This window comes from Osmia bicornis, unplaced genomic scaffold, assembly GCF_907164935.1.
Source record: "Osmia bicornis bicornis unplaced genomic scaffold, iOsmBic2.1, whole genome shotgun sequence".
In the NCBI taxonomy this organism is placed as follows: domain Eukaryota; kingdom Metazoa; phylum Arthropoda; class Insecta; order Hymenoptera; family Megachilidae; genus Osmia; species Osmia bicornis.
In genome coordinates, this window is record NW_025791458.1 from 1396450 (window position 1) to 1411605 (window position 15156).

At 42.0% G+C, this 15156-nt stretch overlaps 1 protein-coding gene across 6 annotated transcripts in view; it reads left to right on the plus strand.

Moving 5' to 3' along the window:
• LOC114882122 overlaps positions 1-15156 on the plus strand; it is a 340169-nt gene that overhangs the window by 26762 nt on the left and 298251 nt on the right. For 3 of the 6 annotated variants that reach the window (XR_006830495.1, XM_046289969.1, XM_046289971.1), the window contains exon 2: positions 3384-3478. The exons of 1 other annotated variant lie outside the window; for it this stretch is intronic. Coding sequence is in view for 2 of the 5 variants with exons in the window: in XM_046289969.1 (XP_046145925.1) it covers positions 3384-3478 (95 nt within the window). In the remaining 3 variants the exon portion in view is untranslated. Of the gene's footprint in view, positions 1-3383; positions 3479-3544; positions 3711-3775; positions 4000-15156 lie in introns of those variants that run through there. 2 more of the 6 variants (XR_006830497.1, XR_006830499.1) reach the window with 2 other exon arrangements.

Consider the following 15156-nt stretch of genomic DNA (forward strand, 5'->3'; position numbering starts at 1 on the left):
AATCTCTATAACTCGCTCGCTTAGCTAGCCAAGGGCTCAATGACGGCTCGTCGTCGCTGCCGCGACGACGGGTCCGTCGCGGGATGATTTTTGGGGAGGGGATGGGGAATAGGAAGGGGGCCTTTTCTGGCAACGGAATAGATTGGTTATCGATTGTCGATCTGCCGGTGTTCGGGTTCGATGGGGCTGGCGGATCTCCGGCCGTGGCGGGTGGACTGAGGTCTTCGGGCTCGGCGACAGATGGCTCCAGGTGGACGTTTGTCTCAGCTGCTGGGCCGCTTCGTCTCTTTTTCCGACGTCCCGCGTTGCTTTTCCTCTCCTGGAGGGTGGGAGGTCTGTCGCCGGCCTCGTAGCTCCTTTTTGCGGGTGATCCCTGTTGTCTCTTTTCCGTCGCCTCCATCGGCCCGACACCGGCGGGCGGGGAAAAGGGGTGAGGTGTTAGAAGGGTTGAGGGTCATTTCTAGGTGGGATTTGAGGTGGGAGAAGCGCAGCGATTGTAACGGGGGGCACCGGTGTCACCACGTTACAATATATATATATATATATATATATATACAAACGCTCTGATATTACACTTGAAACTTCACGAATTATATGACGATCGCGGGAAATGATTGTTACTATTTCGCTCTCCTTTGAATTAACTAAAAATCGGCGTATTTCCGCCGCAAGGGTACACCCCAGCCTGAGATACTCTCGGCACCCTCAAAAGGGGTGGACTAAGGTGTCCCTTTTATATGATAGAAAAATAGAAAACGAAATCGTAATACGATAATAGTTGAAAGTATTACTCGATACCTCGTATGATGGAACGATCTGACCGGAGAAATTCTCGGCACCCCGAAAGGCTGAACCAGATCGCCCGTTTTGTCAATAGATAGTCGTCGTGTTCAAAAATGGTAATAGGATCGACTTACCGAAACGCTGTTTAGTATAAAACAAGATAATATGTTCGCTTGTTGTACGCAATGTATTCGCTTGATGATCTGGAACACCAAAGAACGGTAAGATATCGATCACTGCACTTGTCGCGGCGGGAAACGAATTATTACGGACGAGTACGTCGACGAGAGACAAACGAATACGAAAAATGAAAAAGGTATAAATATTAAATTACGCGGAATGAAGTTAATACGATGACTACGCGAGCAAACGATTTAAAATGAGAAAGAAAAGATAGAAAATTAGGTAGGAAGAAGGTTTAACGTGCGCGTCTATGAGTCCTTATTCAGAATTCCGATTACTTTAACCCGCACGGCACTCTGCCTCGCTACGCGGTGGTCCTTACCGCAGAGGAAAACTATCGCGATTTCCGAACAACTCTGTCTCTCGGACACACGGGCTCCCGATCACGTACCTCGACGATTGATCGATCAAGAGTGACGAATTTTGCGCGAGATCGACGGTCGAAGGGCCCGTCGCGCGATCATCGTCCTTGGAGGGGACGGTTTGACGAATCGCGGTACGTTTTCGGTAGTGTCTCGTGCCCGATGATTGGTTAAGACGCGCGAGCTAGACGAAGATCCTTCATCCCCTTTCTTTGGTGTTCCTTTTTCTTTCTATTTCGTTGCCATGATAGTTTTTCAACGGTTTTCTAGAAACTACGCAGTATTTCCTTTATATGTATAACTTCAAAATGTGGCTATTGATCTAGTTGATTATTAAATGATGAACTATTATTATTAAATGATACTATTAATTTGATTGAAATACGAATGATCTTGAAATTGAGATATATAATTTAACAAACGAAGCCGTCTTCCGTATAATTTTCCTTAACAGGATCAGAATTATTTACTTTCCTGATTTATAACAAGATTTTATCAGCGTGAAAGCGGACGATGCATTTACAATAATCGCAGTGCCGATTATGCGTTCATTTATAAGCAATTCGCATAATTATTTCGGTGGATTCGGCATTTGTTTTCTATGAATTTAAACATTCCTTCGAGAACGTTCCTTTGTTCAAAATTTGCCGTTGTCGCTAGGCAGTTAGTTTATTGCTTTACACGACCCTTGATTTTCGAACGGCGGTCGAACGTTCGCGACGTTAGACTTTATAAGGGTTCTCATTCATCTTAGTTTCATCGTTTAAATTCATATTCATCCATCCATCCTTTTCACACTATCATTCGATCAGGTAATAATGATCCTGGTCGGGCCGGCTGACGCTTTGTGCAAATGAGAGGGAGAGAGTTTCCTTAACAAAGAAGTTATTACGGTTTTCCCGTTTCTACGCAGTTACCAAGGGAAATTCCCGGAATGCGAAGCACTGGATAACTGCGTAGCGCTGGTGTTATACTAACGGCTCTCTCTCTCTCTTACGAGCTAACGCGAGTTTTTGTGCGCTACCCGATATTAAACTGTATTGTATTACTATGGTTGGCGACGATAGTTTCAAGGAGGGTCACGTAAACTATTGTAAAGAAGGAAACAGAAATAACCTTTCCTCGTGTACCTCGCATGAGAAATTCTCGGAACCCAAGGGCTTGACAAGATACACGATTCCAGGGTAGAGTAGAATAAAGAAGAGAAAGCAATAGGAGAAGTCAAAAATAGAAAAGAATTAAACTCAAACTCTTCCTTGTACACCCCTGCATGAGAAATCCTCGGAACCTCGAAAGGCTTGACAAGTATGTACAAGGTAGAGGAGGAATGAAAAGATTGGCGGAAAAGTGAAACACCCACCTCACGCCTCTTACATGAGATACTCTCGTAACCCAAAAGGGCTTGATAAGGGACGCAAGGCGGATAAATTTCAAATTTTCCGCCGGGGCGTAACAAAAGTATAAAATATCCCAATTATGTTAATATTATATCAACTTTGGATTGATATTACCTAGGCATTCTGTACAGTGTTTGCTTTTCATACATGGCCAGTAACATGTACAAATGATTAAAAAAAAATGAGTAGAATGTCAACAATTTCTTTTCAGTAAGAAAAAAAATTGTATACATTTCTCTCATTTTATGATATGAATGCGACAAGGAATGTTTAATGGAATTAATTGAATTGCACCGGTTTTAATTAATAACCTACTTTTTTTTTTTTAATTCAATATTCTTTGCAGTGTTATCCTGCACTTATCATTACTTAACCTAATACTTCTTTCGTACCTTTCTGGCCTTTCTGGGCTTGTGATCGCTGATGCTCTCTTCCAGGGACAGCATAATCTGTAATTGTAAAGAAGACTTAATAAAAGTTCCCTTTCAATGACTCATGCATATTTCATACTAATATCCAGTAATGTATAAACTCATACCTGCATTATGCAATGGCTTGTCTTTTTCTAGACTTAGTCTGTCTAAGTCGTTCCATGCCATACCAGTCTATAACTAAGAAAGATAGTAAAATCAAAAGTAATATTTTTTTATGGTAACAGACTATCCTCCGGATGGTCAAGGAAGTGCTGTGAAGTCCACGTGTCCCACGATGCCACTCTTACTGTCTATTCCCCTAGTGCAGTCAGGTTTGCCTGTAAGAACAAAATTAAATAACATTATAGATACATTTCATGCTAGAAGTATTATTATGTATTTTCAGTATACAGACATAACAGAAAACTTACATTCTTCTTCTTCTTCTTGTATTTCCATCCGGGTGTCTTGCTGCTCTATTTTAATAGAGGCAGCCCCTGACACTGTGTAATAAATATTTTCATTAACAATTATCTGCAAACGCAACACAAATTATGTAAGAGTATTACCTGGTAAGTTCAGTGTTGGAACTGCTGACGTTGTCAGCTTCTTCATCATTATATATTTTTGTTCGAAGTGGCTGCTGCAGATCACTCGGGATTTCAGCTGTTCAGGTGAAAGCAGTGACAAATTAGGGTTGTCACGTGCTTCCACCCACTGCACCATCCTCTTCATGTCTACAGAGGGAAAGTTGAATGTCTTCAGAAGTTCACTTCTGCATCCTCGAACACTGCATTTTTTCTTCTTCCTTCTTTAAAGATACATTTTAATAATTACAATCTTATCTTAGAAGGTGCTTAAATTAATTATTATAACACCAATGTAAACAGTTATTGTTTTCAATAACAATTTTAAAAAATTCTGTACTTAGTTAATTTCTATCTTCTTGTGCTGTTGCTGCATCTCATTGTCAGCAGAAATATTGAAAAAATCTGAAATAAACTAGAAGAAACCCGAAAAAAACCTAAAAATCTCTTTTTAATTAATAATAATAGTAATAATAATAACAATCAAAGTAACAATAATAATAACAATAATAACAGTATCAATAACAATAATAAATCGTATCAGTATGACTTGGTATCACTGTCCACGCTGTCGCTTTAGTGACCGTTTTCGTGGTTAATCGCCATATTTTTTTAGTCTCTTTAAATTTTGAAACAATTGAAAAACGCGGCGTTAAATTTCGCGGGAACATGACGTCACGATATCTTTAGTTGTGTATATTAGAATCAGTGATACAAGGCATGCATGTAGAGAAGCGACATCAGCGCCGCCTGGATTTTCTGCGCCGAGTTAAAATTTGCATCAAGTTCAGAACAGTGGAGCTTGGAGGACCTGATCAGGCCTCCGTCGTCGCTACATAACCACCACTACCCGTCTGTTGATTCTCTCCCTACTAACCACACGGTGTTCGGTTACCATGCTTTACCGCGTACGCCTCACGCCGCTGCAGAGTGGGCCGGAGTGGAGAAGTATGGGACATTTGTATATAACTCTTGGACTACATAAAATAATTTTTAACAAAAAATACAACCGACTTCGAAATGCACTAAAAAGTATGAAATAATTTCTACTGTAGGAGGAAGAAAGGCGTTTCGTCTCGGGATCGTCTGTCAGACTCGTCAGTGGGGCTGACAACAGACGATCCCTGCCCCAGACACCTATCGTACCTCCGTTCGGAACTTATATATATCCGAACGGCATGCCGGGAGAGCACTTGCGAGAGAACACCGATCTCGTCGCCACCTAGTGCTCCCCGGCCCGAACTCAGGGCGTCCGGGGAGACGAAACTCTCTCCCCTCCACTAAACGCCTACACTACTTCATTTATACAAATACCCAACAGCTATTAATAAAACCTATTTACTCGTTAAATAGTATACTAAATACATTTCAACCTTTTCGGAGGCGGCGCAAAATTTTAAACAGAGGAAACGGATCCAACAGTGCAGAGTAGACAAACCAAATTTATAATTGTCTTCATTACATTTCAATTGTTTTAACTTTTCTAAATCATTCATTTGTTTAGGGGTAGCTCCACAAATGTTGCATGACGTCGAAGATTTTTGATTTGTCAGAACGTTGCAAACTTTTCCGTCAATCATGGTGCACTGCAAATTGTGAGTGACTTTTATTGTTTTCTGATCTTGGATTACGATTGTAGATTTCAAATTATCAATTTCAGTTGTATAAAAATTGTACTCGCACAAAATATTGGATGACATCTCTTTAAAAAATTCAAATTTTATTGGTCTACAGTAGCGGACAGATGATGGTCGATCGTTTTTCCATAAGATATCATTATTAGATGACAAGACAAGAGGTACATACGATATTACAGTATCAATATCATCATTACGTTCATCATTTATAGACCATTGCTGTTTGAAATTTTGTTTCCCCACTTACCACACAGCACAAAATCATTATAATCTATTTTTTGAAAATCTTTTATTTCCGTAATTAATGAGATAATACGAGACACTGTATGATCAAGCAATGCTTGTAACTTTATTTCAGCTCCCTTTTCAGTTATTCTTTTATTACGCGGATAACAATCAATTTTAGCAGCTTGTATTTTTGCATAGGGAGGGCATTGCTTATTACCAAAATACCGTGCATTATATTTTCGAAGATGTTCATATTTTTCTCTTGTCATACTCATATCCATATCCAAGGCCAAAGTACCATTTATAAGATCTTTTGAAAATTTATTTCTCGATTTATTAAGATGTTGTTTTGTTTTCGGAAAGACAATAGCAGTAGTTAATTCTGCTTGACTATACTTTTTTTGAAGCTCCTTAGAACATCTTTTTTGGGTTTGGCGAGAACAATTTTCTAAGTTTTTCCGGGGACGACCACGTCCAGATGGGTTAGAATCTGACTGTAAATTGTTAGAAGCTATATCGTCGAAGCATAATGAATTTACTTTCTTAAATTCTATTGCGAAGTTACTTTTCATAAAAAGTTTTTTTTTTTTCTTCAAATTTGGATTGTGTTACGTGCGGCGCGCGCGCGTGTGATCGTGACGTTACTGTGTGGAAGTGTCAGCTGATATATGAATGTAAACGTATGAAATGTGGTAGTGTGTTAGTCGAGCAATGCAACTATCGATAACGTAACGCGCGTGTGACGCCGTAAAGCCGGAAAATTTATTAAATATTTTGTGAGTTCGGAGATACGCTAGTCCCATACGGTCCCTTTCATCAGATCGCTAATATAATAGGATTTATGAAGGAGGCTAATAGAAGGTTATGTCAAAGAAAATTAGATTTGATTAAAATGAATCAAATGGTATATTATGAAAATAAAAATGTTAAAGTATAATGGAATACATAAAATATTGAAATATATAAAATATTGGAATGTGAAGAGTATATATAATGTTGAAATATTATGTAGTATATAAAATATTGAAATATAATAATAATAGGTGTAAAATATTAAAATATAATGAAATATAATAATGCGAGTAAATATGAGAAAATGCAGATTTAACTCATGAACAATTTAGTTTTGAGACACACGATTATTGGCCGGAAATAGACAAATACATGCGATCAATTACAATTTAGAATAAGGAATTTCCAATTGGAGAGACTCTCAGAATCAAAATTGACTACGTCAATTTTGACTACTGGAAATTCCTTGACAAAATATTCATGTAACGACCGGAAGAGTAATGGAAACGACTCACCGGATTATGGGGAAAACTCCGTATAGTAATCCAAATTCTCTGCTGTTTCTCTGTTGGCTGGTTTCTGAAGGAAGGAGAGTAGAACGCACACACCTTCAACTATCGCACCGTTACACAATTTTGACGCGTGAACTACTGCAAAGTCTATTAAACTAAAACTGCATAAATATAAGTATTTATAAAGAAATAAAATTAAATTGAAGAATAAAAATAATGTGAAGAGATTTGCGTTTCCCGCCATGACGGGGACGCTGGTCCGCGCCTCGTTCGTAGCAGTTTGCTGCTACTTTCACTACGTATGATTATCCGCGCAAGATGCATATACACGCAGTTCTCTTTTCATACTCTAAACGTATAATACTTTCTACCGTTATATTATATATTAGTGTGTAAGGTTCATTTATATTATATTAGTGTGTAATTAAACTTATTCCTTTTATTTTACTTTACATAATGAATAAAATAATAATCGGAATAAATGAAAAAGTAAAATGAATACACGAAGATAGAGTCTTTTGCCCTATTCGCTACTTTCGAACAACTTAGAACAAAACTTGTCTCTGAATCACTTCGCGGACCCGCCGACACGCTGCTCGCGATTGTACGTCGAAGAGTGTCGCAATCTGCACCTCTCGGAGAAGACCAGAGTGGGCCTCGTCCGAAATTGTTTACATTGCGTTGTTGTGCGCCTAACGAATTAGGCGGCGGTGTCGATGCGTAAGGAGGCGGGATTTGCTTATCGGTGGTGCAGCAGGGATATGTGCGTTCCTTTCTCTGTTTCAATCTTTCTCTTTCTAATTCGCGAATATTCCTTTACTCTTCCTGTCATACTAAAGATTTCGCTATTCATTAAAATATAATAGGCTTTACAAAATTGTTTTGACCTTAATGTTATAGGAAGGAAACATGCTTCCCAAAATTATTACAGATTACTGAATTTGAACGAATGCTAAATAAAAATTTAAATTCGCAACTTGGACTGACCGGCGTGGTGGAAATACAATATTACAGTGTTTAGTGAATTAGTAGAAAATTCGAATTATTATAATGTATGTATAAGGAATTTCGATCATCTTCTCGGAACCGATAAGGAACGTTCTAGAGTGGTCAAGATTATCGGACCACACGAATGATGTTTCGGGTTTACATCCGGCGATACTCAGTACCAAGGACAACACGTGATTTTGAGTCGTGGGACCACGCTGATTTTGAGTCGTGGGACCACGCTGATTTCGAGGAAGGAATTTGTTACGCTAACAATCGGAATTATGTCTAGAAAAGATAGACTATCTCGAAATATCAAAGATCGTTTTGCGTTCAATCAGGGGAGGTCCAGAATGTAAAACAAGCTATCGATGTTCATAGTTTCCGTTCGCACCTCCAATCAAGGTCAAGGATATGATGGATCAGGATGATTGGAGCAGGCCCATCAAAAAGGAGGGGGGGGGGGGGACATGGCTTTTGCCTCGGACAGGACTGGAACTGACAGGATCCCAGTAAATACTGAGGACAATTCTATGATGGTAACATTAACGATACCGCCAGTTAGTACGGAGGACAATTCAATGGTGGTGGTGGCGGTTGGTTGGTTGGTTTGGGGGGGGGGGCACAAGGTGAATGTGTAAAAGTTTCTGTTCGGGACGTAACACTTGAAACAAATACGTTATCGTCATTTATTAAATTGGACTCTGTGTGGAGTATTTGCTTATATCTCTATTGTCCTGAGCTTCCATTACATCCTCACTTGCAAGTAAGAATTAATTCTGAATTATCCTCTAATCCAGTGGTTCCCAAACTTTTCCGAGTCGCGGCGCCTTTTCTCAATTGAAATTCTTCCATGGCGCCCTACCCTAAGTAAAATTATGACTAATCGTAAGTAAGAGATAGAAATAAATAAAACTCGTTTATCTTTATTAACACTTTTTATTTTATTAACATTAGATTAATAATTAATGTGATTGGTGAGCCTGCAAATCACTGCACATTTTCTCGAATCGTGGAATTAAACTTTATACGGCCACCCTCATCTCACTTTCCACGTTGATTTTTGCTCTATACTTGCTTTTTATTACAGCGACGGCCGAAAACCCAGCTTCGCACAAATACGACGTCGAAAATGGAATTAAAATCCGCTGAGCCTTATCACTTAAAAGGGGATATTCATCTTTTATTGAAATCCAAAATTCTGTCAATTCCATAATGCCAAATTTTGTTTTTAAACTGGTGTCGCAAGTAAACTCGATAAGATTCTCTTCTTCCGCATAAGTAAATTCAGACGGAGCACTAGCGTTAACTGGATTTTGAATCCATGCAAACCTATCGAAATTTTCATTTTGAAAGTATTTCTCAAATTGGATAATTAGCTGTGATAAGTGCGCTCCAAACATGGTTTTTATATCTTGAGAAAGATTAAGTTCGTTTGACGTCAAAAATTGCTGCAATATTAAAAAACAATCTTTGCCTGCATCTTCATTCAATTTTCTTCTCCATAGTTTGAGTTTTTTTATGAAAGCTGATATTTTGTCCGTTGACTTCAAAAGGTGCATGTTTTTTCCCTGCAGAGAAAGATTAAGGGAATTCAGCTTTTCAAAAATGTTTTATTAAAAAATCGGCATCGGCAAAATTTTCTGCATCTTTGTATCCTTCCTTTTTAAGGAAAATAAAAATTTCTTGCCGCAATTCAAAGATACGTGATAAAACATTACCACGAGAGAGCGATCGTGCACTGCTATAGTACAACAAAGACGAGTGTTTGGCTCCCATATCCTCACACAGTTTTTTAAAAAACCTTGCTTTCAATGGACGAAATTTTATCAAATTTACAACATTCACCATACATTCTAACACCTGATTCAGTGCAGGACTCAGATGCTTTGACGCAAGCGCTTCTCTATGAATAATGCAATGGGTCCACAGTGCATTTGGTGATTTGCTTCGAATAAGTGCCTGTAATCCTCCATAGCAGCCAGACATGGAGCGAGCTCCATCAGTACAGACACCAACGCACTTAGACCAATTCAAATTATTTTCAGATATGAATGTATCAAGTGTTCAGGAATGATGGAAATCCTGGATGGATTGCGCTGGGAAAGAATTTACACTTACTGGTTCGGGTTTCACAAATTGATTTATTTGAGTCAATGATAAAATTGCGTGAACACGATGAATTGACAAATAATGATTGAGCTTACAATGATCAGCTGTGAATCTTTGTGTACAAGAAAATGAATCGTCTGAATAATTTTAATTACAATTACAGTGATTCGTCGATGAAGAATGATCTTACTTGAGATGAGACATATAAATTATTGATTCGATCTGTCACCTGATCCGTTGAATTGACAATTGAATTGATCGGCAGTCGTGAACAATAAGCCCCGTTAATTATATTAATTCGGTCCGCTATGGTGATGGTGCCCGTGAGCGCGTGCGAGATTGACACGTGGTTGGCGGCTCACGTTTCAATGAATTATTTGTAAGTGAACATTACCTGGTGATCCTGGTCGCTAGCACTGTTGCGAGGGATCGTGAGCTGAAGATTTGACTCGTGAACTGGGGTGAATCGCACTTGAACACTTTTTTGAGACGCACGTGGTGATCGGTGTGAATCAGTGATCGATAATGGCGGCGTAGCGCGCGAGCCGGCGAGAAGACCCCTGCTCACGCGTTACCTAGATGGTCGACTCCCGATCGATAAATCGATCGACCGTGAGCGCCATCATGGCTGAGCGGATTCTCAAACATTTCCGCCCGCCATCAGCAACTCGTTGATGATGTTTCTGCAGAGGTGAGCTCAGCTTGATGGTGAACAGGCAGGATGACAAGCTTGGTGATCGGTCTGACGAGAGTCGTGGTTGCAGTCTTCACGGTTGCAACCCTGGTGAGGCATCCTTGCCGGGGTGAACTTCGGTCACTCTTGCGAGTGGCCACTTGCTCGGTGGAAGATGCTCGTTCGTGAGCAGCACCAACGAGCCTGTCTTGATGTCGTTCGATGGATGATGCCACTTTGAGATTGATTGAAGTCTCTGCAGGTAGTGTCGAGACCACTGAGACCAGAACTGTTGAACCCTCTGCTGGATCAGTTGCCATTTCGACAATCTACCTGGTGAGACGTCGAGCAGTGATGGTTCTGGTATCGTGTTGAGCGCTGAACCGATGAGGAAGTGTCCTGGGGTGAGCGCAGAGATGTCGTCGGGATCGTCACTGAGCGGCTCCAATGGTCTTGAGTTGAGCACCGCCTCGATCTGTGTGAGGAGAGTGGAAAACTCTTCGAATGTTAGTAAGAGCTCACCAATTGTTCTCCTGAGATGGTACTTGATTGATTTCACCACAGCTTCCCATTTTCCTCCCATGTGAGGAGCAGCTGGTGGGTTGAACATCCATTGAGTGCTGTCAGCTGACAGAATCGATGCGATCTGTCGGTGCTCCTGTGAACTTGACGTGAACAGGCGTTTGAGCTCTGCCTGTGCTCCAATGAAATTTGTACCACAGTCAGAGTACAAGTTGTGAGCGATCCCTCTTCGTGATGAGAATCTTCTGTAGGCTGCCAGAAATCCCTCGGTTGAGTAATCGCTGACAACCTCGAGGTGAACAGCTGATGAGGAGAAACATACGAACACGCAGATCCATCCTTTGATTGTTTTCGAGCCTCTTCCCTTTGGATTTTTCATTGTGATCGGTCCTGCATAATCGACACCGGTGTGAGCGAATGGTCGTGATGGTGTGACTCGACAGAGAGGTAGTTGACCCATCATCTGACGAGCACGAATCCCCCTCTGACGAGCACACACGACACATCGCAAAATGTGAGATTTTACAGCAGCTCTGCCACCGATGATCCAGTACCGTTGTCGAATGTATGCGAGCGTGAGCTGCGTTCCTCCGTGAAATGTTCGCTTGTGAGCATCTTCAATGATGATCTTCGACAGGTGAGCGTCCCGTGGGAGGATCGCTGGATGTTTTTCATCCCTGCTGAGCGCTGTGTTTGTGAGTCTTCCTCCTACTCGTATTGTTCCCTGCGAATCGATGAAGGTGGTGAGGCGACTGAAGGGGTGAGTTGCAGGCAGGGTTGAGCCTGAGTTGAGCGTCTTGATTTCGCTGGTGAAATACAAGTGTTGAGTCGCGTGAATCCAAAAGAGCTGCGCCTTCTCCATGTCGCAGGATGGTATGATGATCACAGGAGGAGTTTCGAGCTTTCTCTTAAGCCGTGAGGCAAACCTGAAACAAAGTGCAGTCAGTCTATACAGCTTAATGAGAGATGAATATTTGTAAATGAGATCCCAATGATAACTTAGCTTTTGAGCTGAAGCAAAGAGTGAGACATTGGGTCTCACTTCGAGCTCGCTGTTTAAAGTTGAGAATTCCTTTTGCTCTGGCCAATGATCTTGATTTCGAGCCATCCATGGAGGACCTTTCCACCAAAGCTCGAATCGTTGAAGTTGATCTGTCGAAATGCCTCGGGAAGCACAGTCGGCTGGATTAGAAGTACCAGGAACATGCCTCCAATGCGCATTTGGAGTGAGTTCTTGGATCTGAATGACTCTGTTCCGAACATAATCCTTCCAACGTGATGCTTGCGATTTGATCCATATGAGCGAAACTTGAGAGTCCGTCCACAGGTGCGTTGCATTGATCTTTACCTTGAGCGTTGATTGAACATATTTTGTGAGTTTTGCCAATAGGAGTGCTGCAGATAACTCCAATCTTGGTATTGTGAGCCTCTTCAGTGGTGCAACTTTTGTCTTGGAGCAGACAAGTGACGTCATTGAGTCGTTGGACGGAGAGCTAACGGTGATGTAAATCACCGCTGCCATGGCAAGTTGAGAAGCATCAGAGAATCCATGAATTTCTACAATTGAATTGCTCCATGTGTTGAACCATCTTGGGATCGATAGCTTGGCCAAGCTGTTGAGATATTCTCTGATGATGAACCATCGTGATACAATTTGAGACGGTAATGGATCGTCCCAATTGATTTTGTGTAGCCAGAGTTCTTGCAATAGTATCTTTGCTCGTACTATTACCGGTGAGACGAAACCTAATGGATCAAATATCCGAGCCACTTCGGACAATACGAGGCGTTTTGAGCACTTACTTGGTTGATCTATGATCGTGGATGTAAAGCCAAAATTGTCGGTTTGAGGCATCCATTGAATTCCGAGTAATTTGGTAGTGCAGTCGTCAAATGATATGGGAGCTGACGATTGTGTGGATGACGAAACAGCCCGTAGAAGATCTGGGTGAGTCGCATGCCATTTTGTGAGTGGAAATCCGCCCGCGTTGCACAATGCAATCAGCTGTTGAGCGACCTCCACAAGTTTCGAGATTGAGTCTGCTCCTCCAAAGATATTGTCCACATATCTGCCATGTGTGAGCGAGGGCGTTGCCAGAGGGAATCGATGACCCTCATCGTGAACAAGTTGCATGAGTGCTCGTGTCGCCAGGAAGGGAGCCGCCTTTGTACCATACGTGACAGTTGTGAGCTGGTAAGGGATGACATTGCGGTCTTCATCGATCCAAAGGATTCGCTGGAGATCCCAATCATCCTTGTGAACTGCTACCTGGCGATACATTTTTGTGATGTCTGTGGCAAAAATGTGGTAATAATGGCGAAGCCAAATTAGAACATCTGTAACATTCAAGAGCAAATTAGCACCAGTATGCATTAAATCGTTGACTGATTTGCCTGATGTCGTAGCTTTTGATCCGTTGAATACAACCCTGAGCTTCGTTGTTGAACTATCGAGACGTAGAACTCCATGGTGAGGCAAATAATATGGTTGAAGATGAGCAGAGGTCTGAGGTGTTGAACCGTCAGAAGAGACCCTCAACCCTCCTGATGCCGAAGCATCATGTGCCAAGGTCATCTCCCCATCAGGCCCAACGTTCTCAGCCTCTCTTGATGAAATTCTTTGGTGATCTGGAGCCTTTACCATGTGTCCTAATTCTTCGTACTCTTTCATGAACTCGACGTAGAGCTGGTTGTATGTTGAATCCTTGGAGAGTCGTCGCAACGTGCTTTGTAGACATCTTTGAGCAATTTTGTGTGAATTGCCTAAGAGCGATGCTGGTGCCTTGAGTGGAATGCGAACGATGTACCTTCCAGTGTGATCACGAGCGTGAGTCGCACAGAAATGTGATTCGCATTCTTCTTCCTCCGGAGTGAGCGTGCTTGGAATATCCATTGGTGATTCCTCTTGAACCCAGAATTTGGTGAGCAGCTCTTGCAGATTGCTCTGGTCGTCTTGAGCAACTGCAAAATGTGAATAATGAGTATTTGAATGTGATTCGTTGACTGGGCCAATGACGAGCCATCCAAAAATGGAAAGTTGAGCAATTGGTGTTGTTGGTGAGCCCTTGATGATATTTGGCTTGATGATCCTTCCGTAGAAATCCGCTCCAATGATTAAATTGACTGGTCGTGGTGTCAAGAAATCATTGTCCGCCAACCTCAATTTTCTAATGTGAGGCCAATCCGGAGTTCTCATTGAGAACGATGGCAGGATTGTCGATACGGCTGTGAGCACGTGAGTCTGGATGCAGACAGTCTGTGGTGAATGCATTGATTGGAGTGTGACAGTGACCACACCCTTTGTTTCAGTTGATTTTGTTTCACCAACACCAATTATTGTGATGGATGATCGGTGTCTCCGAAGGTTGAGCTGGCTGGTTAATTCTTCGGAGATGAAAGAGAGTTCTGATCCGGAGTCGATGAGCAGACGAACGTTGTGGAGTGTTGAGTCGGTCTTGAGGCGAGCCTGAGCCGTTGCGAGGAGCGTGAAATGAGCGGTTTTGGTGACGACTGCACCTGCATCTTATTCTGAGGCTTGAGCAGATGAGGAGGCCGATCTTGATGAGCCGGCTTGAGCTTGCGCTGCTTTCGGCTCGCCTTCGTGAATCATCGTATGATGTTTCTCCCCGCAGTGCTTACACTTTTGAGCTAACTTGCACGCTCGCACGCTGTGCCTGCCCAAGCAATTGTAACACAGGCGCTTGTCCTCAATGGTTTGAGCTCGCACTTTGGGCGTCATGCTCCTGAAGAGCGCGCATGCCACAATGTAGTGTTGCCCTCCGCAACAGTCGCAACACTCGAAGGGCGATGGCCGTTCTAGGTGGGGCCTTTCGGTGGTGCGAGGAGCTGACGGGCGAGCTTGAGCTGCAGGCCTTGCTGCGACTGCTGCGTGAGCTGGCTTGCTTGTGATCGTCTGCTGAGCCTTCGGTTGAGCGGGCTTACTTTGAGCGGTCTTGCTGGCCGACGCT